This window comes from Trematomus bernacchii, unplaced genomic scaffold (genome assembly GCF_902827165.1).
Source record: "Trematomus bernacchii unplaced genomic scaffold, fTreBer1.1, whole genome shotgun sequence".
NCBI lineage: Eukaryota > Metazoa > Chordata > Actinopteri > Perciformes > Nototheniidae > Trematomus > Trematomus bernacchii.
This window is the reverse complement of record NW_022987776.1, coordinates 461,759-485,199: the sequence shown is the minus strand read 5'-3', so window position 1 is coordinate 485,199 and position 23,441 is coordinate 461,759. Positions and strand designations below refer to the sequence as shown.

The following is a 23,441-nucleotide window of genomic DNA, read 5'->3' as shown; positions in this document are numbered from 1 at the left end:
TGAACCAGTGTTCCTCCATCTTGTTGACTGTAACACCCTCTCTTGTATATCAGCATATCAAGGACTCTACTCTGGGAACTATTTGTCCCACGCAGCTCTGTGTGTGATGACTACTTCCATTCTTGAGAGGATAATAAAGACTTGTATCCTGATTTTGAGGCCAAGCTGGTGACCAGTGATATTTTTCTAACAATTAATAATCTGATTGTTTGTTGTTTTGTGTACCTGTGTTGAAAAAATCAATAAAATATAAATTTGGAGAAAGAAAATACTCATGTTTAATATTTAATCTGCAGGTTTGACTCATTCTGGGTCTTTTTGTAATTATCATCAGACTTATAATGTACAAATCAAAACTCACCTCTTCAGAACTGCTTTGTGGTTTATATATTTTAATTGTGTTGTTTTTAAGGTTTTTTCAGTCTGTAAAGTGTCTTTGAGTTTCAAGAACAGCGCTCTAAAAACAAAATGCATTATTATTATTATTATATGTTGTAGGCATGTGTTACGTTCCCTCCTGGACTAGGGGTACAAAGGGAAGTAACAACATATAAACTAACCGGGAGAGATAGAGAAAAGAGAGGAAACTGAAAGCTGAAGCCACAAGGTGAGGTTTTAATTAATACAAAAGTAAAGAGGCTCACCAGCCAAATTGCAAAACAAACTTAAGTAACTGAGAACAACTTTCTTCCAAAAGAAAGTAACTAAACAGTACAACACACACAACGGTAAACTGGAGCACATCTCCTAACAATTCACCAAAACACAGGTTACTAGCACACAGACACCATGCAGCCAAAGGAGAAGGAGAGAGCGACTGCAGCCTTCCTCAGGTCCTTTATGGAGGCCCTGATTGGGGATTGGGAGCACCTGAGGGAGACAATCAGAGGGAGAGACACACACACACACCACACACACACACACACACACACACACAACACATACACATACACACACACACACACACATACACACACACACACACACACACACACCACACACACACACACACACACACACACACACACACACACACACACACACACACACACACACACACACACACACACACAAACCAGCACCAACTACGGCACGTAACACCCCCCTCCATAAAACCAAACAAGTGTTTGGCCACAGTTACCAAAACACACACATTATACAGTTCACAAGCATACTATTGACTGCTTGGAAGCTGCCACCTGCTGCTTCCAAGCCACACACTCTGCCACTAAATGACCAGGGTCCCTGTTGGGACCTGGGAGAGGAACAGAATGAGCACGTGCGACACGCCTGTTACGAGCTCTACAGTAAGCTCCACGATGAGGATAATTACTCTGAGGATACACTTTATCTCGGACTATATCATTATTCATTATGACATCCACACTGTCGACAGGAAACTTGGGGAGCACAGCACCTGGAAAGAAACCAGTAGCCAGTTTGGACTGGACCTGGATTTTGTGAAGAGGTGCGGGCACAAAACCCATTTCAATACCTCTTACCACCGCACTTGCATCACAGGCAGACTCAGCAGACCAGGGGTACAAAGGGAAGTCACACAATATAAAATAACCTGGAGAGAGAGAGAGAGAAAAGAGAGGAAACTGAAAGCTGAAGCCACAAAGTGAGGTTTTAATTAATACAAAAGTAAAGAGGCTCAGTGTCCTCAGTCATAGTGTCCTCAGAGTGGAGGTGTCCTCAGAGTGGAGGTGTCCTCAGAGTGGAGGTGTCCTCAGAGTGGAGGTGTCCTCAGAGTGGAGGTGTCCTCAGAGTCGTACTTTCCAAGTGTGGAAGTGCTTTGCTGATGATCGTCTCTCCTGGGATCCTGTAGGGATGAACACAACCCAACAGCTTTAGATCCAGTTTAAAATAAGTGTTAGTTCTTTGAGTCAGCTTCAGAGTCCTGATCTCATGCTTTACATCCCATCATATCCTCTCTGCAAACACTACGACTGACTGCCACAGCTCTCAGCTGCACTACAGGAAGTAACCAGTCATTAGTCTAGAAAGGCCTTCTATAGTTTATGGAAGAATGAAAGAACCTGCAGTCAGTGGTAGGGCTGTGCGATTATGGCAAAAATCATAATCACAATTTTGGTCAATAATTGATATCACGATTATTAAATACGATTATTCATTGACTTTGAAAACATCCATTTATTGAACTTTTAAATACAAATAATAATTTGAACAGCATCTCTTTAACTGTTGATTTCCCTGAACGTATAATTCAACTGAAAAACCAATACAAAAATAAATGATACATAAATAATATCAAAATAATAAATACCAATAAACAAGATCAACAAATATTTTGGAGCGCACTTCAACAAGCTACTAAACATATATAAATATGATAAATACAAATACATTTGATCAAATATGTTGCAGTGCACTGTCACAACCGATTATGTTGTTTTCGTAATTGTGGCAGGCCAAAATCGTAATTGCGATTCAAATACGATTAATTGCCCTAGTCAGTGGGTAACATCACTGATCTGTTGTGATTCCCCAGTGAGAGAAACACCTCCCTGTGTTTACAGGTCACCTGTCATGCAAAATCCACTCTGTGTAAAGAGATTCTAAAAGTTTCAGGAAAAAAGATTCCCTCTCTTTTTCATAACGATGTTTTGTCTTGTGTAACCATTAGCCAATCAGCAACCAAGGTAACCCCCCCCCCCCCCCTTATCACCTGAATCTCCTCCTAGAGCACCATTGAGTTCTTTGTAACCAAATCTCTCTCAGAGGGGCGTGGGGAGGGGCTCCTTATTTTCATCTAAAGTAACAGACAGAGAATCAGCACTTTGGAAACAGGGCTGAAACAGAGGGGATTATGGGTAATGCTGCAATGATCTGTTTGGGGTTTCAGCCAATCAGAGACAGGTTCTGTATATATCTGAGACCTGTAATATATTGATGAATAAGAGTATAATAGGAGACCTTTAATACAATACTGCTGAACCAGCTTTACAGAGACGGATGCCCCTTTTCCACCAAACCGGTTCCAGGGCCAGTTCCGGGCTAGAGCCTGATTAAGCTCTGGTTCTTCCTGTTTCCACCGCAGCGGAGCCGCCTCTAAGCACCAGAAACCAGTTCTTAGCCCATTCCGCTGTCCGGCAAGAACCAAGAACAGAACAGAATACTTCACGCTTACGTCGGAGGGGAGATTAACCTGAGCAATAACAGTTCATGGCGAGTACGGCAAATACAAGTTGTGACAAGCAGTAGCGCTGAGCAAAGTGACTAGAACGTGACCACACACTTGTCAAAAAACACACTTTATAAAGTCAGGCAACACTAACCAGGCTTCGTGTGATTCTATTTATTTGTACCTTACTTTGACCAATCCGTTCGCTGTTATTGATCATTGTGGAGAGCAGGCAGACGTTTTGTTTTGTATTATAGCAGCTATTGGATGGAATCAATACATGGGCTGCAAAGGTTGTCATGTCCGACTATCACAACTAAACTCCTCCGTGAGTTAACGGGACACTAAACTCTGCCGTGAGTTAACGGGAGACTAAACTCTGCCGTGAGTTAACGGGAGACTAAACTCTGCCGTGAGTTAGGGCTGCACGATATATCGTGTCGTGACGATAATTGCGATATGCGATTTTTTAGGACGTGCGATATTAAGTAGGCAAATTAACACAAACACATCATGTTACAATTCTTTTGCTGCTTGCTACAAAAGGAAAACTTGCGCGGCTCTCGCGCTAACAGTTGATTGTTTTCTTCCACTCCAGTAAATGTATGTTTTCTGCATGCACAGCAAACCACCAATCACAATCAAATCTCCAAAGCAAACAGACCCGGTGATTAAAGGTAAAAACACTGAATAAAGTAGTTTCATGTGTTTCTCAAAGGCAGTTCGGCGCTGCTAACCGAGCTAGCTCAGCTTGTTGCTCTGATAACTTAAAGGGCCCATGTCATGCTTTTCCGGTTATTACCCGTCCCCTTGTGTGTTATGAAGGTTTTTATGCATGTAAACGGTCTGCAGAGTCAAAAACCCTCAAGGTACACCCTGTAGGGAGTAAAACTCTAACACAGAGTGTTTGGACCTCCCCAAAACGCCTCGTTGGAGATTTCTCATGTTCTTCCTGGGCATCGTGACGTCTGGATACCCAGTAGCCACGCCCAGAGCTATGACGCACCCTCTGCCAGCCAAGCATATATACTGTTGGAATCTCAGGTTCAGTTAAAAACAGTGCTAACTGGGCTAACGAAGTTGCTAGCGTTTACAGATATATCAACTACAATGTCAGAAGATGGCCTTACATGTTTCTCATAGCAGGAGAATGTCTGCATTCACACACGAAATACTCATAGACAGTATACTCCGGGTGATTTACCCTACGGTCAGTACATTATATTTGGCGTTCCTAACCGAGCTACCGTTCTTAGCGTGTATGCTACCGAGATAAACAACGACGCTACCGAGAGGTAGACATGCTAGGCGAAAACATTGTTTACATGCAGGCTACAATGAATGACCGAACGTAGCAGACTACCCGTATAAGATTGCAATTGTAAACACGTTCTTCCTAGCCTAATATGAACCACTAGCTGTTGTTCATAGTGGTTTTATTACACAGAACACGCCATTGACACAGTGCTAACTGGGCTAACGAAGTTGCTAGCGTTTACATATATCAACTACAACAGGGTTGCCAACTTTGGGTACCTGGCTGGAGTGAGATTTTGATATCATGGGTTTAATTACATATATGCGCACTAAATGACTGCTATCGTGTCAGTAGCGGGACCTTAGCATATATATAGGATATATACACAATATATACAAATACACAATAATGGACACAGACTATAAAGGGCACAAAGTTTCATTCACTAATGAAAGTCAAACACATGTTTGTTTCCACTGTTTTATTGTGTGCCTGTCGCGATAAGCAAATAATTGACTTATCGTTCGATAAATAAAGATGAACTCGATAAATTGCCATTTACATGAGGATGTGACTAACAGTTATAGTTATATTATCATTATGTCGGTGGTCTAAAATGGTCATACAATGGTGCCGACAATATTATCGTTTATCGCAATAATTTCCGGGAAAATGTATCCAACCAAATTAATTATCGTGAGAGGCCTATACATGAAACACACACACACAAACAAATCTACAGACTTACTCCAAACTGCCAAATATATTAATTAACACACTCTCACTCTGATATACTCTTTGACTCTATTTTGGCCTAGTAGAGCCAGGGCCGTATCCAGGATTTCCTAAATACCGAGGTCCAAACATGCTAGGGGGGTTTGGGGGAGTATAGTAGATTTCTGGGATTTTCATGATCTCGTTAGGTGCTTTTTAAGTCCTGTGGGGGGTCACAAAATGGATGGATAGATAGATAGATAGATAGATGGATAGATAGATAGATAGATAGATAGATAGATAGATAGATAGATAGATAGATAGATAGATAGATAGATAGATAGATGGGAGAGATGAGAGAGATGATGAGAGGAGAGAGGAGCGAGAGAGGAGAGAGAGAGAGAGAAGAAGGAGAGAGAGAGAGAGAGAGAGAGAGAGAGAGAGAGAGAGAGAGAGAGAGATAGATAGATAGATAGATAGATAGATAGATAGATAGATGGGGTTATTAAGCCTACATTCTTTTTGTGCGACTGTACCTGCAGTTCCTCCCTGACTTCCATCATATATATCACTTTCTCTCTCTCTCTTTCTCTCTGCCTGTCCTGTCTCTTCCTTACCAAAGCTGAGCTTCGACTGACGTAGTCTGTTCATTATATCTGAGTCAGCGTAAAAAGAAAACAATACAATGTTATATCTTCAATGTTTTACTCAAATTGAAATGAAAGAAAAGCATTACAACGTTTGTTAAAAGGTAATCCTTCTGACATTGCATGAATGTAATTAACTTTAGCTCTCTAGCTAGTTTATTCACGCAATTTAAACCAAAGTATAGCCTATAGCTGCAATATAAGTTAGTGTGCATGTTGTCGGACGTCCACTGACTAACGTAGAGCGTTCACACAGGATCTGCTGGTCATATGATGTCCTGATGAACAGAAAGACAAGCAGCCCACTGGACTCAGATCTCTAGATACCTCATCACTCCTCCGCTGCTCCGATACAAGTCCGGGCTGCGGTGGTTTGTTGATACATGTCGTCTTCTTCTGTTTGCTTTAATCGAGGCTACGTAGTTATGCAGCGCCCCCATCGTCAGTAAATGGAAGTACTACAAATAATGCTGTCAACTCAACATTGTAAATAACCAGCCAAAAACGATCGCCGGTTCATCTTGTTTTTTGGCGTGAGAATAGTTTGGGCAGCGTGAGTGCGTGAGATTGAGAGTGAAAGCGTGTATCACACGCCAGATGCGTGAGAGTTGGCAACCCTGAACTACAATGTCAGCAGATGGCCTTACATGTTTCTCATAGCACGAGAATGTCTGCATTCACACACGAAATACTCATATACAGTATACTCCGGGTGATTTACCGTACGGTCAGTCGCGAAACTTAATTACATTATAGTTGGCTTTCCTAGCATGTATGCTACAAAGCTAAACAACAAGGCTACCTATAGCTAGACATGCTAGGAAAAACATTGTTTTTATGCAAGCTAAAAAGAATGACCGACACGTAGCAGACTACCGTATAAGATTGCAATTGTAAACACGTTATTGCTAGCCTAATATGAACCACTAGCTTTTGTTCATAGTAGGTTGGCATATTACACTGAACAACTAGCAAACGTAGGTTAGCTTATACAAAAACTGATGCTCCGCTCAGAGCCGAAAAAACACTGTGTTAGACATGGGCGGAGCCTCTCTGGTGGTTGACTAATCAGAACAGAGTGGCCGAGCTGACCAATCGGAGCACACTGGGCTCACAGGGAGGGGGGGCAGGAGCTCCAACAAGCCGTGTAGGACAGAGAGTGAATACACATACTATACAGAGATGCTGTATGAGAAACCAATGTGAGTTTGGAAAATTGCACAGTATAAATCTATTTTAGTAGACCTCAACAATGGAATTATGATCAGTGGAAATGGCCATGACATGGGCCCTTTAAGATCCAGATGACAGTGACTAAAATCCTTCATCCGGTTAAATATAGTTAAAAAAATACAAATTGTATAGCATTAAAGTTCAAGAAAGGATGGTTTGCGGACAAAAAAACCTGTCTTTACTTCAATTCCTGTACTTTCGGTACGGTCGGTAAATGCCGCTTAACCACATTAATAAACAATGAACCACAGCTCTCTGGAGAAAAGTATAAGGTTGGAGAAGTAGTTCTTTAATTTAATCTGGCTTCGTATTGTTAAAAGCAACACGATCATCGACCCGACGCTGTGCCCCATTGTTGTTGTTGTGAGCGCCGTTGGGGAGAAAATCAGTGACGTAAACGGTGATGTCATGACGCAGCACCAGTTGGGCTCTCAGAGGTTGAAACACAACTGGGGCTAAAAAGAATAATCAGTTCCGAACCAGAGTAGCACGGAGCTAGAACTGGAACTGGTTTGGTGGAAAGAGGCACGAGTTACTGACCTAGGAGTCTCCAGTCTGCAGTCTGGACTCTCCAGAAGATCACTCAGCAGCTCCACTCCTGAATCCTGCAGAGCGTTGTTACTCAGGCCCAGATCTCTCAGATGGGAGGGGTTGGACTTCAGAGCTGAGATCAGAGCAGAACAGCTGATCTCTGACAAACTGCAGTTCCACAGTCTGAATAAAGAAAACATGATGAGGATACAAATCAGTTAATAATCCAGTCAGATGTTCAGGTCTGAAATGTGTAGCTCATCATTACTGCGTCCTAATCAATGAGCTTTTCTCTGAATTACAGTGACTGTCATTCTGTTATTGTGGATCATCATTATATCAGCCTTCTGTTTATTATCTGTGAAAACACGTCTAAATGATGGGAACATTAACATTTCTATGTCAGAAAGTAAACTTTATGTTAAACTAATATTTGTTCAGAGGACCTTCTTTATTCAGATCATTTACGAAATAAAACAAACATTTACTTTAACAACTAACAGTGGAAGAATAATAGTTTCTTTAGGAAACAATCAACTGTTATGACTGCAGACTACATTTAGAGACATAAACATATGAACAAAACAACATTTACAAATGAATGGATGTAACATTTAATTGTAATGTATTTATGTACAATAATCAGGTTCAACTACAAAGTGAACATCTGAGATCTCCAGCAGTAACAGAGAGTCAGTGAACTGACCCGAGAGTCTCCAGTCTGCAGTCTGGACTCTCCAGAAAATCTCTCAGCAGCTCCACTCCTGAATCCTGCAGCTCGTTGTTACTCAGGTCCAGCTCTCTCAGATGGGAGGGGTTGGACTTCAGAGCTGAGATCAGAGCAGAACAGCTGATCTCTGACAAACTGCAGAGCCTCAGTCTGAATAAAGAAAACATAATTATAAAATCAATTTATTATCTCGTCAGACGTGTTACTCAACATTTAAATGAATGAGAACAATAAAATCTGTTTACTTCAGAAAGTAAACTTTATCATGCTAAACTAATATTACTTCAGATGACCTTTATCAGGGATTCAAACTCATCAGATAGGAAAAAGATGACAAGGATCTTAATGAATTGATAGTTGTATTGTTATTTTAGTTCATTTTATTATGTTTATATTTTCTTCAACCTTTAAATATTTTAATGCCTGTAAACCTTGCTGCTGCAACAAAATAATATATAACATTTTGAATGCAGGACTTTTACTGTAACAGTATTCCTACACCCTGGTACTTCAACTTTTACTAAAGTACAAGATCTGAGTACTTCTTTTACTAAAGTACAAGATCTGAGTACTTCTACTTTAACTCAAGTACAAGATCTGAGTACTTCTACTTTTACTCAAGTACAAAATCTGAGTACATTTACTCAAGTACAAGATCTGAGTAATTATACTTTTACTCGAGTACATGATCTGTCTACTTCTACTTTTACTCAAGTAACATTTTTAATGCCGTTCTACTTTTACTTAGAAGTATTCCTATCTCTGTTTATAGCAGAAGTCGCGTTTACCGAATATTTCCCGTCGATGACGGAAAAATCTTAAAACAGTCATTTTTGACAGATTACAACAAACTCAGAACAGCGCCAAAGTTTCCCCGCAGCGAGGCTCCGGTGTTATGCCGTGTTATGCATGCCTGTCAAAAAGGAAATTATATTGTTTCCAAACCGTACTTTGCTATACAAATCATTGAAATGTCTGGGAGTTTTTGCTTTACACTGTGTGCGCCCCCGCGAGGTGCATGCATAACACGGCATAATAACACCAGTACTAATAGTTTACGAGGGTGTTCCAACCCCACACCTTCGTTAGTGACAATGTATGCTAGTTCAGCAGCTAAAGGATTAATACAATAATATTAAGAAAAATTACTTCCCTAACAATCCCTGCACATCAGGAGCTTACTTGGGGTCCTGGACCCTTTATGGATGCAAGTTATTAATGTACATAAATCAGGTTAAATTACAAACTGAACATATGAGATCTCCAGCAGTAACAGAGAGTCTGTGAACTGACCTGAGAGTCTCCAGTCTGCAGTCTGGACTCTCCAGAAGATCTCTCAGCAGCTCCACTCCTGAATCCTGCAGCTTGTTAAAACCCAGGTCCAGAACTCTCAGATGGGAGGGGTTGGACTTCAGAGCTGAGATCAGAGCAGAACAGCTGATCTCTGACAACCTGCAGCTAACCAGTCTGAATAAAGAAAACATGATGTAACTTTAGAAAAGAATGTTCCTATTTGAAATAACTCCAGGTTTAATAATCTGTTCAGAGTGAAACAGGGTTTTAATGTCAGCGATGATGTAGAAACAATCCATTGATAATCTGGAACTTTAACTCCGGTGTTATGCCGTGTTTTAAAGGCTACAAACAAACTTTGATCAGATCTTTAACAACTCCTTCCTCACAGCTCATCAGTACTGACAGCATCTCCACTGACTCATGGAGCACAGAGGGAGTCTGTGGAAGCTCAAACACTCTCCCTCACACATTCACCTTCTCTTCGTTACTCTGATGAATAATCAGTCATTAGCAAAAATGTGAAATAATAATTAAAATGTATTTGTTCAAATTAAGAAAATCATAAACATAAACAGAATGATATGAAGTTCATTCAGTGAACTGACCTGAGAGCCTCCAGTCTGCAGTTTGGACTCTTTAGTCCAGAACTCAGCAGCTTCACTCCTGAGTCCTGCATCTCTTTGTTGAAACTCAAGTCCAGATCTCTCAGATGGGAGGGGTCAGACTTCAGAGCTGAGGCCATGACTTCACATTGAGCCTCTGAGAGTCCACAGTCAGTAAGTCTGTAATAACGTATATATTTCAACATGTGTTAAAACAGAGGGAACATTATATTAACCTCAAGGATTTCATGAATAAAGATTTGACATACAGTATTTTCTGAATGACATTTGCTGATGCCATTTTATAATAATGTAATATTATTATATATATATATATATATATATAATTGAGTTCAATGTGTGCGTTGTCAGTGTGATCTGATCACATGTCTGTGTTGTAGAGATGGCAAATCCGGATCCTTTTACGGACTCAGGGTCTTCTGAGTCAGTCATTGAAGAGATCCGGATCATACGAGTCATTTGAGTCATATGAGTCAGCATCACCAAGACCGTAGAAATCCTATCGGTGAAACCGAAAAGTTGTTGCATTTCACAAGCATATTATTATTCCATATATTTTGAATATATATATATTGTAATATGTAATATCTGCATGTATATTTTCTATTTCGACATGTGTATTTTATATTTTATATTTTATTTTATTTTTCTTTCTATTCTTGTATATTTTGTAGTTTTGTTTTATTGTACAATGCCTTATGCTGCTGTAACAACAACAATTTCCCAATTTGGGATCAATAAAGTACTATCTATCTATCTATCTATTAAACTGACGTTATATTAACCTCCGCTACACAGTGTATTTTGCTTTAATAAAAAATGTTGATCACAAAAAAAAGGGTTATTTGCGATTTGGCAAATCTGAGTCTGCTGTTGACTCGTGCATGAGGACGAGTCTGCTGGATCTCTGGATCTGCTGCTATATGGTTACGGCTCCGAGTCCGCACGAGTCTGCTGTGTGTTGCAGCGAGTCAGGATTTGCGAATCTGCGAATCTGCGAGTCTGCGAGTCTGCTGTTGATAGCGCGGGAGCCGGGTGCTGGAGGAGGGGCTATGCTCGTGCACATGACGATCTCTGGATCTGCTATGCTATTACGGTTAGGAGCCGTCGGCTCCTCTGAGTCCCCACGAGTCTGCAGGAAGTTTCACTGATCCGTGTCCCCTCCCCTGAGCCAAACGATAACTTCTGGCAGGCAGCTATCCTGTATACTTGCTAAAGGGTAGGCAGATGGACTGGGGTACGTTGTAATGTGATTTTACATCTTATAAAGAGAGTAGCGAGTGACGCAATTTATAGTTTTAATTTGTACGTCACACCAAGTGTGGGACTCAAGGACTCGGGTTAATGGAGAGGGGAGACTCGTCACGACCAGCTCATTTCTAGGATCCGGGTTAATGATCCGGATGAATCAGGACTCGCCCATCTCTACTGTGTTGGCTACCTTCTGCTGTCAGAGACTGTTGCCAGATTGCGTCTCTGAGCATCTGAAAATGTATTGTGCACACAAACACTATTAACATACCAATAAAGTTTCAATATGTTAAACTTAATGCCAGAGGTCGTGTTAACCGAATATTTTCCGATTTTTTTTAACAATGACGGAAAAATCTGAAAGCCGTCCGTCATTTGGACGGATTAGAACAAACTCAGAACAGCTCCACAGTTTCCCCGCAGCGAGGCTCTGGTGTTATGCCGTGTTATGCATGCCCGCCCAAAAGGAAATCATACAGTTTCCAAACCTAACTTTGACGAACAGATCATTGAAATGTCTGTGCGTATTTGCTTTACGCGGTGCGCGCTCCCGCGAGGTGCAGTGGGCATGCATAACACGGCGCTAACAGTCCCCCGTTGACAGTTCACGAGCGTGCTCTCTCCAACCCCCCCGGCAGAGTTGTGTGCAGGCCGACGGGTAATAATGGATTTTGACGGAAATGTTACGATCCTGCCTGTCAAAATGACGGGCAGCGAAAAAGTCTAGCGCAACCTCTGCTTAATACCATCAGATGTTCCCAGTATATCAGCATTAAGACATAACTCTGTTATTGGTGGACAATTATATAGATCTTATTTTAAACTCTAACACAATGTGATACAAATGTGTGTGTGTTTAATGATAAAGAAACTACTAGAAAGTAATATAACTGATAACTGTAAATCCTGCTGTGTGGTGTGATCACATGCTGGGACACCTCTGATGTCTTTCGTGTGTTTGACATGTTGCCTCCATCACTCAATATGAAGAGAGACACGGTTCAATTTAACTATTGTTATAAATAAATAGAAGAACGGTGTTGGTTTTATTTTGCTCTCTCAGTATTTAAAACAGCAGAAATTTTATCGTGTTTATTTGAATAATAAAACTTCTGATCCACATTAGTTTATAATGTTAATCACATCTGGACTTACACAGCCTTCCTGCAGTTCCTCACAGCTGGAATCAGTCTCCGTCGTCCCTCCGCTGATGTTTTGTACTCCCTCAGGTCAAACTCATCCAGAACCTCCTCTGACATCTGCAGCATGTCGGCCAGAGCTGAGCAGCGGATCACAGAGAGTTTCTTCTTTGATCTGTTCTCTGACTTCAGGAACTCTGTGATCCCCTGATGTACTGAGTGGTCCTTCATCTCTGTCAGACAGTGGAAGATGTTGATGCTCCTTTCAGGAGAGTGTTTATCACTTCTCATCTCCTTCAGGTTATTGATGGCTCTCTGGATGATTTCTGGAGTGTTGTCTGTGCGACCCAGCAGGCCTCCTAAGAGTCTCTGGTTGGACTCCAGAGAGAGGCCGTGGAGAAAGCGGACAAACAGGTCCAGGTGGCCATTTCTACTTCTGAGGGATTTCGCCATGGCTCCCTTAAGAAAGACATCCAGTGATGGGTAATCCTGATCACTGTTTTTACTGTTCTCATAGGGCCAGTCTCTCTTCAGGAAGTGCTTCAGTACCTCTGTGTTCCTGTTGGTGTAACAGTGGAACAAGTAGACTGCAGCCAGAAACTCCTGGACGCTCAGATGAACAAAGCAGTAGACTGTTTTCGCGAAGATCACTCTCTCTCTTTTGAAGATCTGTGTACAAACTCCTGAGTGCACCAAGACCTCGGTGACACCAAGACCACAGCGCTGCAGGTCTTCTTGGTAGAACATGATGTTTCCTTTCTCCAGCTGTTCAAACGCCAGCCTCCCCAGCTTCAGAAGAAGCTCCCTGTCAGCCTCCGTCAGCTGCTGTGGACTTGTGTCATGTCCCTGCTTCTTCCTCTTGGTCTGGACCAGCAGGAAGTGTGAGTACATGTCAGTGAGGGTCTTGGGCAGCTCTCCTCTCTCGTCTGTAGTCAACATGTGGTCCAGAACTGCAGCAGTGATCCAGCAGAAGACTGGGATCAGACACATGATGTGGAGGCTCCTGGAGCTCTTGATGTGAGAGATGATTCTGCTGGACAGGTCTTCATCACTCGATCTCCTCCTGAAGTACTCCTCCTTCTGGGCGTCAGTGAAGCCTCGTACTTCTGTTACCCTGTCCACACACTCAGAAGGGATCTGATTGGCCGCTGCAGGTCTGGAAGTTATCCAGACGAGAGCCGAGGGAAGCAGCTTCCCCCTGATGAGGTTTGTCAGCAGCACGTTGACTGAGGACTTCTGTGAGACATCAGACACAACCTCATTGTTTCTGAAGTCCAGAGAAAGTCTGCTTTCATCCAGGCCGTCAAAGATGAGCAGCACTTTGCAGACAGCCAGCTGCTCTGCTGTGACCTTCTGTAAGGTTGGATGGAAAACATGGAGCAGCCTGAGAAGACTGTACTGCTCACCTTTGATCAGGTTCAGCTCCCTGAAGGAGAGCAGGATCACCAGACTGACATCTTGGTTTTCCAAACCCTCGGCCCAGTCCAGAGTGAACTTCTGCACTGAGAAGGTTTTTCCAACTCCAGCGACTCCGTTGGTCAGGACCGCTCTGATGTGAGTCTGCTGGTCAGGTAAGGCTTTAAAGATGTCCTGGCACTTGATTGGAGTGTCATGGAGGGGCTTCTTCTTGGAATCTGTTTCCAGCTGCCTCACCTCATGCTGGGTATTAACCTCTTCACTCTGTCCTTGTGTGATGTAGAGCTCAGTGAAGATGCTGTTGAGGAGGGTTTCACTTTGATCAGTTCCTTCAGTCACACGTTCACATCTCCTCCTCAGACTGAGCCTATGTTCATCTAAAACCTTCTGCAGACCACTATCTGCTGAAAGAGAAGGACACATGAGAGAATAAGGAAAATTATTTTGAGAATCTAATTATAACAACAAAATAGAGTTTAAAAAGGTTATGATTTTTATAAAACAGCTTAACCTGTTAAGCACCAAGCCTGTTTTTCATGTTTCAGGCTCGAAAATGACATGCCCAAAACAAATGACGACAACTTAACTTCTAAAAGGGTTATATGAATAATTTATTTTATCAAAGCAAGGTTACATCTGTGAGTTGGATGTAGAAGTGTCAGAATCAATATAGATGTTTTTTATTTTAAAGAAAATTCAGATTTTACATAGTAAAAAACTGTAAATTATAGTGTCCGTCCAAAGATAATTTTTTACAGATAGTGAAAACTACCCTTGGATGATGGGTTAGTAGACTAAAAGCTTTAGGAATCCAAAGTACAACATATAATAAGTACCCTGTATCAAGATTGATGCAAAACAAGTGACATTTGACCTTTTTAGAGAGGTTTAGCCAAAACCACTCCACCTCTGAGGTGATTTGGGTGAAAATGTTTTTTTTCCATATCTCTGGCCCCCCTTGGTCGATTTTGATGGTTGACACCTCTTTCTGACCGTTAGAGCCAATAGAATCGAAGGGGGGGTCCCCCACACACACTCGTTGTGAAAACAAACGGTGGGGGCTTCCCGCATGCAGGTTTGCACCAGAGTGAAGCGATCTCTCGCTCTGACATTTGGAAACGAAAAAGCAGTTTTATTGCTTATGGATTATCAGAAATCATTTCAAAGAGGACACAGACACATTGGATTAACCTATGGATTAACTGCAGCATTGTGGTTTTTTTTTTAATTTTTTTTTTTAAAAGATCAGTTAGCTGAGTTTCTTCCCGTTACATGGATATAAAACATTCATAGTTTATTAAATATTAAGATTCCTTAGACGTTGTTTCCTGCAAATGACGCGTTTATCCGCCCGGTACCGGGGGGCGGTGCGTAACAGGTTAATGTACTACACTACACTACAACAGTATACCTAATCGAAAACAAATAAACCAGGAAGAATCCTGGATATGAAGACAAGGATCCTAGCCATCAGATATCTTTACTATCTTCTGTAGAAGTTCTTTGCAGGGCTAACATTCCCCTTTAGATCTGCCCTGTCACAGTCTGCTCCCTCACTCACCTATTTTCTGCATTAACATTCCTTAGTCACCTGGTAGTCACACCCTGTCTCTCTCTCTCACTCTGTTACACCCATAAACTCCATTAGTATATAGGCCCACTTCACTCTCACCTCAGTGCCAGATCGTACTTTGCAGCATGCCAGTCTTTCCCGCATTACCTTCCAGATTGCTCTCCTGGTTTCGACCTTGTCTGCCCCTGACCAGCCTGCCTCGCCTGTTTCCTGACCCTGCCTGTCCCTGGATTATTCTGCCTCGCCTGGTCCCTGACCCGGTCTGTACCTGGATTATTCTGCCTCGCCTGCTCCCTGACCCGGTCTGTACCTGCGTCTCCCGTCTTGCTTTCTCCTGGAACCCTCGCCTGTCCCCGACCAGCCCTTTGCCTACTATCTGCCGGTTTGTCCAGCCCTTTGCCTATAATAAAGCTGTTTACCGACTATCCCTGGTTTCCCGTGTGTTGCATTTTGGTTCTCAGCTCGTTTGTGACATGTCCAGTGTTTCTACTAAGGAAAACACTGCTCTCTATTTTAAAACACTTAAAAACAACAAAAACAATGCCTGGAAGAAGACCAGAGGACACACTGAGCCAATGAGAGTTCATACAAGAGTAGAGACCCAGCACCCCGACAGATCTAAAGACGCTGCATGAGTTCGGCCTCTTACCTCGTACAGAGCTGGTCTGACTGGCTGTCTGCAGGCCAGCTCTGGTTCTGGATCTTTCTCCACACTGAGGACAGGAGGGGTCTCCTGATGGAGGGCGCTGCTCCCAGTATGAGGCGATGCACTGTCTGCAAAACCAGTGTCCACAGCTGGTAGAGACTGGATCCTTCAGGACGTCCTGACACAGAGCACAGCTGGACAGCTGCTCCTCCACAGGAACACCACTCTTCCTCTTCCCTCTGTGGAGATGAACACATCCTTTACAGCACTTTACTTTAGAGGAGCTGATTCTCACCAATGGTACAACAAGGGGGCAAATTCTAGTAAAAGGTCTATATCTGTATCAGCGACGTGCAGTCAGGGGAGGCAGGGGAGGCAGAGCCTCACCTGTCATACTCCAATGTAACAGAAAAACAACAAAAGAAAAACTAAATAGTAATAATAATAAAATGTCTCCACTGATCTGTGTTGTAAATGTGATTTATGTATGATTCCAATCGCTTTTTATAGTCAAAATCAGCAAATTTGCCGAGCTCCGCTACGGGAGGGACGAGCACTGCCTCTCGTAAGCCCACAGTAACTTGCTGGAGCGCGGGCACTAATTTAGCGCGGGCACTTATTTTGTGAGCGCGCTCAAGCCATTTACTGTGGGGTGAGGTGAGGCACAGATGAGCTCTGCCTCACCTCAGAATGCGTCACCCCACAGAAACTGGCTGGAAAGCGGGCCCTAAGCGCATGCCTGTTACCATCTCACTGTAGGTCACCAATGTAATGTTTGTAGATCCCTTTATTACATTTATCCTCGCCATCCATAGTCTCTAAATAACTTATTTCACGTATATATGATATTTAGGCTCGCTGGTCTCATCGTACAACGGCAATGAAAAAAGCACCAGGGGAGGCAGCCATAACCTCTGCCGCACTGAAGGGGGCGCACGTGAGCCCACAGGTTCTTGTTGCTACTGTTATTCTACACAGAGACGGTAGACGTAACAATAAACTAGACTTTTGAAACTACAGGAAGATAAGGAGGACTTTTACAAAAAAGTAATAGAGATTGTTGTCCAGAAGGATAGCATGGACTTCATCTTCAAGTCAAGGTAAGACCACATTTGTAATGAAAATGGGATCTTACTAAGAAAGAACAATCCAATATTTAGATTTTGGGTATCCTTTTGTTGAACGGTCTGTTTAAAATGAATCGAAGCATCAGACTAAAAAAGCTTTCGAAAATAACCGAATATTTCGATTAAGGTCAAAATATAATATTTGTAAATCTGACTCAGTGAGTCAGTGCCTCACCAGCCATGAACCTCACCGCACGTCACTGATCTGTATATAATATATCTTAGTGATCAGGTAGATAGTTTACACCTCGCATTATTATAAAAGCAAACCTCATCCTGTCTGGATTCATCACCCAGAGGAGCACATGTTCACTGTCTCTACTAAGACACACACAGCTGTATTAACCTGGTACAGCATTACAAACACAATTCACATAGAATTTGCTATGAATTAATAGCAATACACATATGGAAAGGATGCAGCAATAACAACATAAAGCTACTGATTTGTAAAAAGCTCGAGTTAATGCTTTGTCAGGTCTGTCTCCAACACAACAGGCATCAACATTTAAAATGTTTTGTGAATGAGATCGGTTTGATTAAAGCTAGGCTAACATTAGCTGCTCCATCAACACTCAGAATGACTTCATGAAGTCATAAGTACAGCAGTGAGTATATTGTTAGCACCACAGACAGTCTCTGGTTTAGACAGGAAGATTAATAACCCTGATTTAGTGGGAATGCTGACACAGCATTCCTACTAAAACAGCACAAAATTCTTTATTATTCCGCCGGGTTATTTTGCGCTGCTTCTTCTCCCACATTCAACATCGCAGAAACTCCGTTCAAACATCAAAACGTTCAGCTCGGTCGGGAATCGATGGCTATTACTTTTATCATTCATAACTTTCATAATTCCAGAGATACATCCCATAATACATCCCATTTTTAACATGGAAGTCAATGGAGAACTCTTCAGACTTCAACAATCTTCATGCAACTTCAACTGCTAACTGTTCATTCATACTTTCACTCAGAAACCTCATTCCAACTTTAAAATGTTACACATCTTTCTGACATTATTCGTGTAACACAACTTTTAAATCTGATTCGTACCTTTAGAGATATTAAACATTGTTCAGACCTTGGTAAAGAGGCCTTCTTCAGATTTTAGAGTGCGTGATGTCACAGCTAGAGTGGAGTACATATTTTCTTTTAAACCTGCCATAATTCCCAAACCCTACATTCCTGAGACATAATTTTGCATGACAAATGTAGGAAAACATCTCGTAGCTTGAAAGATAAAAAAAAATTAAGCAAAATAATTAAACAAAATGCCTCTTGAGGGCATGAAGTGCCAAAAACTTTCAACATGTCTCCATTAGGGGTGTAACGGTATCCGTATTCGTCCCAAACCGTCACGGTTCGGACGTCACGGTTCGGCACATGCAGTCACACGACGAATACGCCTTTTTTTTATGAAGGGAAAAAAGTCTGTCACTCAGGGCAGTATCCATTACACTATATATAATCCAGGGGGCGGTATTGCGCCTAAAAGCAGTTTGCCTGCCGCCCTTAAACAACAAATGAAGAACAAGAAGAAAACACAACAAAACTAACAAAATACAAGAAGAAGAGAAGTTAGTATGGCGATTTCAGATAACACACAGGAGCTAGAAGAACCACCTGCTTCTTTTAAATCAGCTGTGTGGGAACATTTCGGGTTCCCTGTGGACTACAATAACGATGGAGTGCGAGTGGTGGATCGGGAGGACGGTGTGTCGGCGTTGTTCGACAGCGGTGCGGTATGCTAATGATAACACCTGGGTAACACACGCCAAATATGCTAAATCATATCAGAAGGCATCACCCAGATTTGCCAATCACCGGAGCCCGGCGAAAGACAACAGCAGTTCAACAGCTTATCCCCGCTGTTTTTAAGAAGCCAATAGACATGCAAGCCGAGAGACCAAAATAAATAACGGAAGCTATTGGCATATATATTTCAACGGCTATGCGCCTTTGAAACACTTTCTTATTATTTATTTTGTAATATTTTCAAGACATTCTTTTTCGTTTTACAGCTTGATGAAACCTTTTTGTTTGAGATCAGCCATTATAGATACTATGGCCATCTGAGTGTGTGTGGTACTGTTTGTGGTTTGTTTTTAACTGTGTAATACAGTTAATTATTCAAAATGTTAGAGTTCCTTATTTTTATACCTAAACTTGCATCACTGTTCAAAAATAAATAACAACAAACCTGGAATTATGCATTTGGGACTTTTTTTTTTAGCTTTTTCTTGTTGTACCGAACCCGTACCGAACCGTGACCCCCAAACCGAGGTACATACCGAACCGTGAATTATGTGAACCGTTACACCCCTAGTCTCCATTAAACCCCATTGTAAGTGCAGCCTCACCTTTCCCCACCACAGCAGCCGCACACCTTTAGTTAATCTGCCAAAAAGGCCACATTATTAACCCGAAAGTACACAAAAAGTACACTTCAGATACTCAAGTTCCTTGACATGCTTTACGCTTTGAAATTTCACCGATATCTGTTACGTTTTTTCAACAAAACGTTCACATGTAAGAGGTTTATCTCTCATTCAGAACAATGAAAATGCTCTCCTCTCACTGATCACCATGGCAACCTTTGATCTCTGGACACGTCGTTAGCTCAAATATAAACACCTGTGTCATGGAACACGATGATGTCATAACTCCAATTGACGTAATTAGAGCAGCAGACTAATGGCGTGGTCACTGGAGTTTAACAGACTGTCTCAGCCTATTCTTTTCCATCTGATGGAGACTTCATACTGACTTCAACATGTTCCACATATTTTAGACATTATTGGTGACGTATGCTTTTAGTTCTAAAGTTTTCAGTTCAAATATTCTGCTGCTTTTTCATGCATTTAGACTTTTATTTTCTTGTTCTTATTTCACATTCAAGTCCCCTCTATTCATGAACCCTTTAAAGTACTCCACACCACTTATATACCACGTGCGACTGTTGCTATGTCAGTTAATCTTTCAAATACAAGGTTGCTTGTTTGATTCAAGCTCTTAGTCAATATGTCAAGGTATTTATCCCTAACATCAGCTAACTAATGACACACACTCAGAGGATCTTTATAAACATTTTAAGTATTGCACATCTTTAAACATGACTCTTATAAATCACTTTTAAAACCAGCTTTTCTAAAATAGAAACTTCAATGTTCACATCTTTCTAAATGATTCTACTTTTCAATGACCTACAAATAATCCTAATAATAATCCCATTTTCAATCTTCCAACTGTTCATATTTTTTGGTCAATTAACAAACCTGTTACAAATGTGTTGTTCAGCAAATTTGAGCCTTTGCCACATTTATTTGATCACCATGGAAACCTTTGATCTCTGGACACGTCGTTAGCTCAAATATAAACACCTGTGTCATGGAACACGATGATGTCATAACTCCAACTGACATGCTCAGAGCAGCAGACTTCAGATAATGGTTAATGGTCCTGCCCTCAACAGCTCTACGTCAATTATGGGGTGTCATCATATGCCGTTTCCATGGAAACGCATCCCTCGCCATAAAACACGATGCCGCTGTAACTCCAATGGACACGGTCCGGTCGTCCCACAATCTTCACCTGTATATCACCTCTCCATGCCTCAACAGCTCTATGTCAAATCTGACATCTCACCATGTGCCGTTTCCATGGAAACGCATCCCTCGCCATAAAAGACGATGTCGCTATAACTCCTATGAAAATGTTCAAAAAGTGCTCAAACTTCACATGTGTGCTAACAGTCCAGCCGTGAAGACATCTAAGGGACAGTTTTGAGATTTCTTCAAATGCCGTTGGCAACACAATGCTCGCCATGAAACACGGTTTTCTCATAACTTCAGTGAAAATGCTCCAAACGGCCCAAAACTTCACAGGTTTGGTAACGATGCAGCCATCAACGCATCTAAGCGTATTATGGGATGTCATCAAATGCCATTGCCATGGCGACAGATAATTTGCCATCAAGTTAGTTCAAATATTCTGCTGCTTTTCCAAGCCTTTTTACTGTCTTTTCTTCTCTCATCACACATTCAAGCCCCCAGTGTTCATGTATCATTTCAATCTAAATTCTTCACTTTCTTCTTACACATTACATTTCAGCATAGCAGTTTAGCATCAGCTTTTCAGCATAAAGCATTCCCACTAGCAATTTCTTCAGGAATTGCATTCTCTAGTTTAATATGAGGTGCTGTAGAGCTCTGTTTTCCTTTCTGATTCCCCTCAGACCGTCAGAGACCATAGGAGCACAATCTCAACATGGACAGGTTTTTGTAAAAGAGAGTCACTAACTTTACACTCAAGTTGACATTTTTCACGCTGCACGAATACGCAGGTGACATGAATTTCACTTCTTCACTTCCTTCGTGTTGCCAGGCACAGATCTGGGTCTTTGCAATTTAGATTACATGTGATGCACTCTGTTATATCTGCTGAACACAACCAGCTCACCAGGTTATCACTATTATTAATAAACAACTTCAAAATACACATCATAGACATGCCCAAGTAGTTAAATATGTTTTGGACGATATATTTCGTTTTTAGTCAGTATTTATCAACATTTCTGCTATTTAAAACTATTTTATGCCACGGATACAATGACAATATAAATGTATATTGAGATATCATTAGATAATGTTAGATTACTGTACTCTAATGCGTTTTTCCTTTACAAACTGCTCACATGATATCATTAAAGAAGAGTTTAATATATCAGATAACATACAAACTAAATCAGGTCAGTTTACAGTAGAAACAGAGTCTTACTCTGTGTCTGAGGGTCCAGGTTCATTACTGAAGTATAGAGGTACCCCAATAGACCCGTCAATCTTCGGAGACAGACAGCTGGAGACTGGAAACCCGTCCTCTTCCTCATCTTTTAAACCACTCATCTTGTCCGGTCTGAGAGAGATACTATTAACACTGGAGACACACACACACACACACACACACACACACACACACACACACACACACACACACACACACACCACACACACACACACACACACACACACACACACACACACACCACACAAAGCCATCATAATAATAAACTTGGTTAAAGAACATCAAATCAGTCAGACTTCAGACAGGCCGCCCTCCATTTTGACTGCGCCGGGCTGTCACATGTTATGTCGATTTGATGAATCAGAAAACAGGAAATTAAAAAGGTTTACAACACTTGCAGAAGTCTCATTGGTCTCTAGGATGCTGATGTTCTGACATCCAGTGTAACAGAGTAAACAATGAATGTGTTTAAAGCAAATCCTGCTGTTAACACTCACCCTGTTGTTCTCCTCCTCCTGCTCCGTCAAAGTGTAAAATGGCATCTGGCAGTCTGACTTCATATTTTAACTTTAACATGCCTCACCTGTCTGCAGCTCCTTCCTTTGTTTCATAACTAGCCTGAACATGTACTAGGATTACTCTCAGTAAGATATAAATAGACATGCAGTTAAAATAACAAGCTCAACAAGTTGTGGAAATAAAAATAATAATTCAACAGGGTGGAAAATAACCCAGTAAACATCCTGCATTTAAAACCCTACCTAAGTTAAAGTGTGTATGTCATTAAAGTACTCTAGCGTTAACTGTGAATTGATTTGTTCCCCATTTTATCCATTTAATTAAATATATATATAAATCCAACATGCAATGTTCTTGGGAGGCTATTGTGTTCTTTTATTCCAGGAAAGACAAACAACTTCTAAGTTTAACTATTTATTAAAAGAGAGCAAAAGATATATTTCACTTGGCCAAGGACTCCGTGCGGTCACAGAAATCACAGGCAGCAGAGCTGTAATCTGTAACTCTATTTCCGGAAAAAAGCATTGAACCTCGTGCGTGCATACAATTTTATTATTCAGGGCTCTGCCTGTACACTTATGATTGGTTGAGACTAGATGGGGAGGACCGTGGTTTAGACTTTGGCTTCCCTGGTTGGTGCACAGACTTAGACAAAAGTAACTTGGCAACACGACCTCCAATCAGCATTCGGCCGGCCTGTGAAGGTCCCTCCCTACTCTAGTGCTATCCTAATTTGTTTTGCTAAAGTTTCTACAATAGATTGTGGAATCCTCCATTATACTGGTTC

General features: G+C 41.5%; 1 protein-coding gene across 1 annotated transcript; it reads right to left on the bottom strand.

Annotated features, from left to right (window-relative positions):
- Positions 1-1,057: 1,057 nt before the first annotated feature.
- Positions 1,058-22,705, bottom strand: LOC117497132 (NLR family CARD domain-containing protein 3-like). The gene is made up of 11 exons (XM_034149036.1): positions 22,633-22,705; positions 22,112-22,267; positions 17,646-17,650; positions 16,216-16,442; positions 15,521-15,534; positions 12,587-14,383; positions 10,163-10,339; positions 9,555-9,728; positions 8,238-8,411; positions 7,541-7,714; positions 1,058-1,825 (listed from the first exon to the last, which is right to left on the bottom strand). The coding sequence occupies exons 2-11, from the start codon at positions 22,234-22,236 to the stop codon at positions 1,750-1,752; spliced, it is 2,943 nt and encodes a 980-aa protein (XP_034004927.1). The 5' UTR covers positions 22,237-22,267; positions 22,633-22,705; the 3' UTR covers positions 1,058-1,749.
- Between the last annotated feature and the right edge of the window lie 736 nt (positions 22,706-23,441).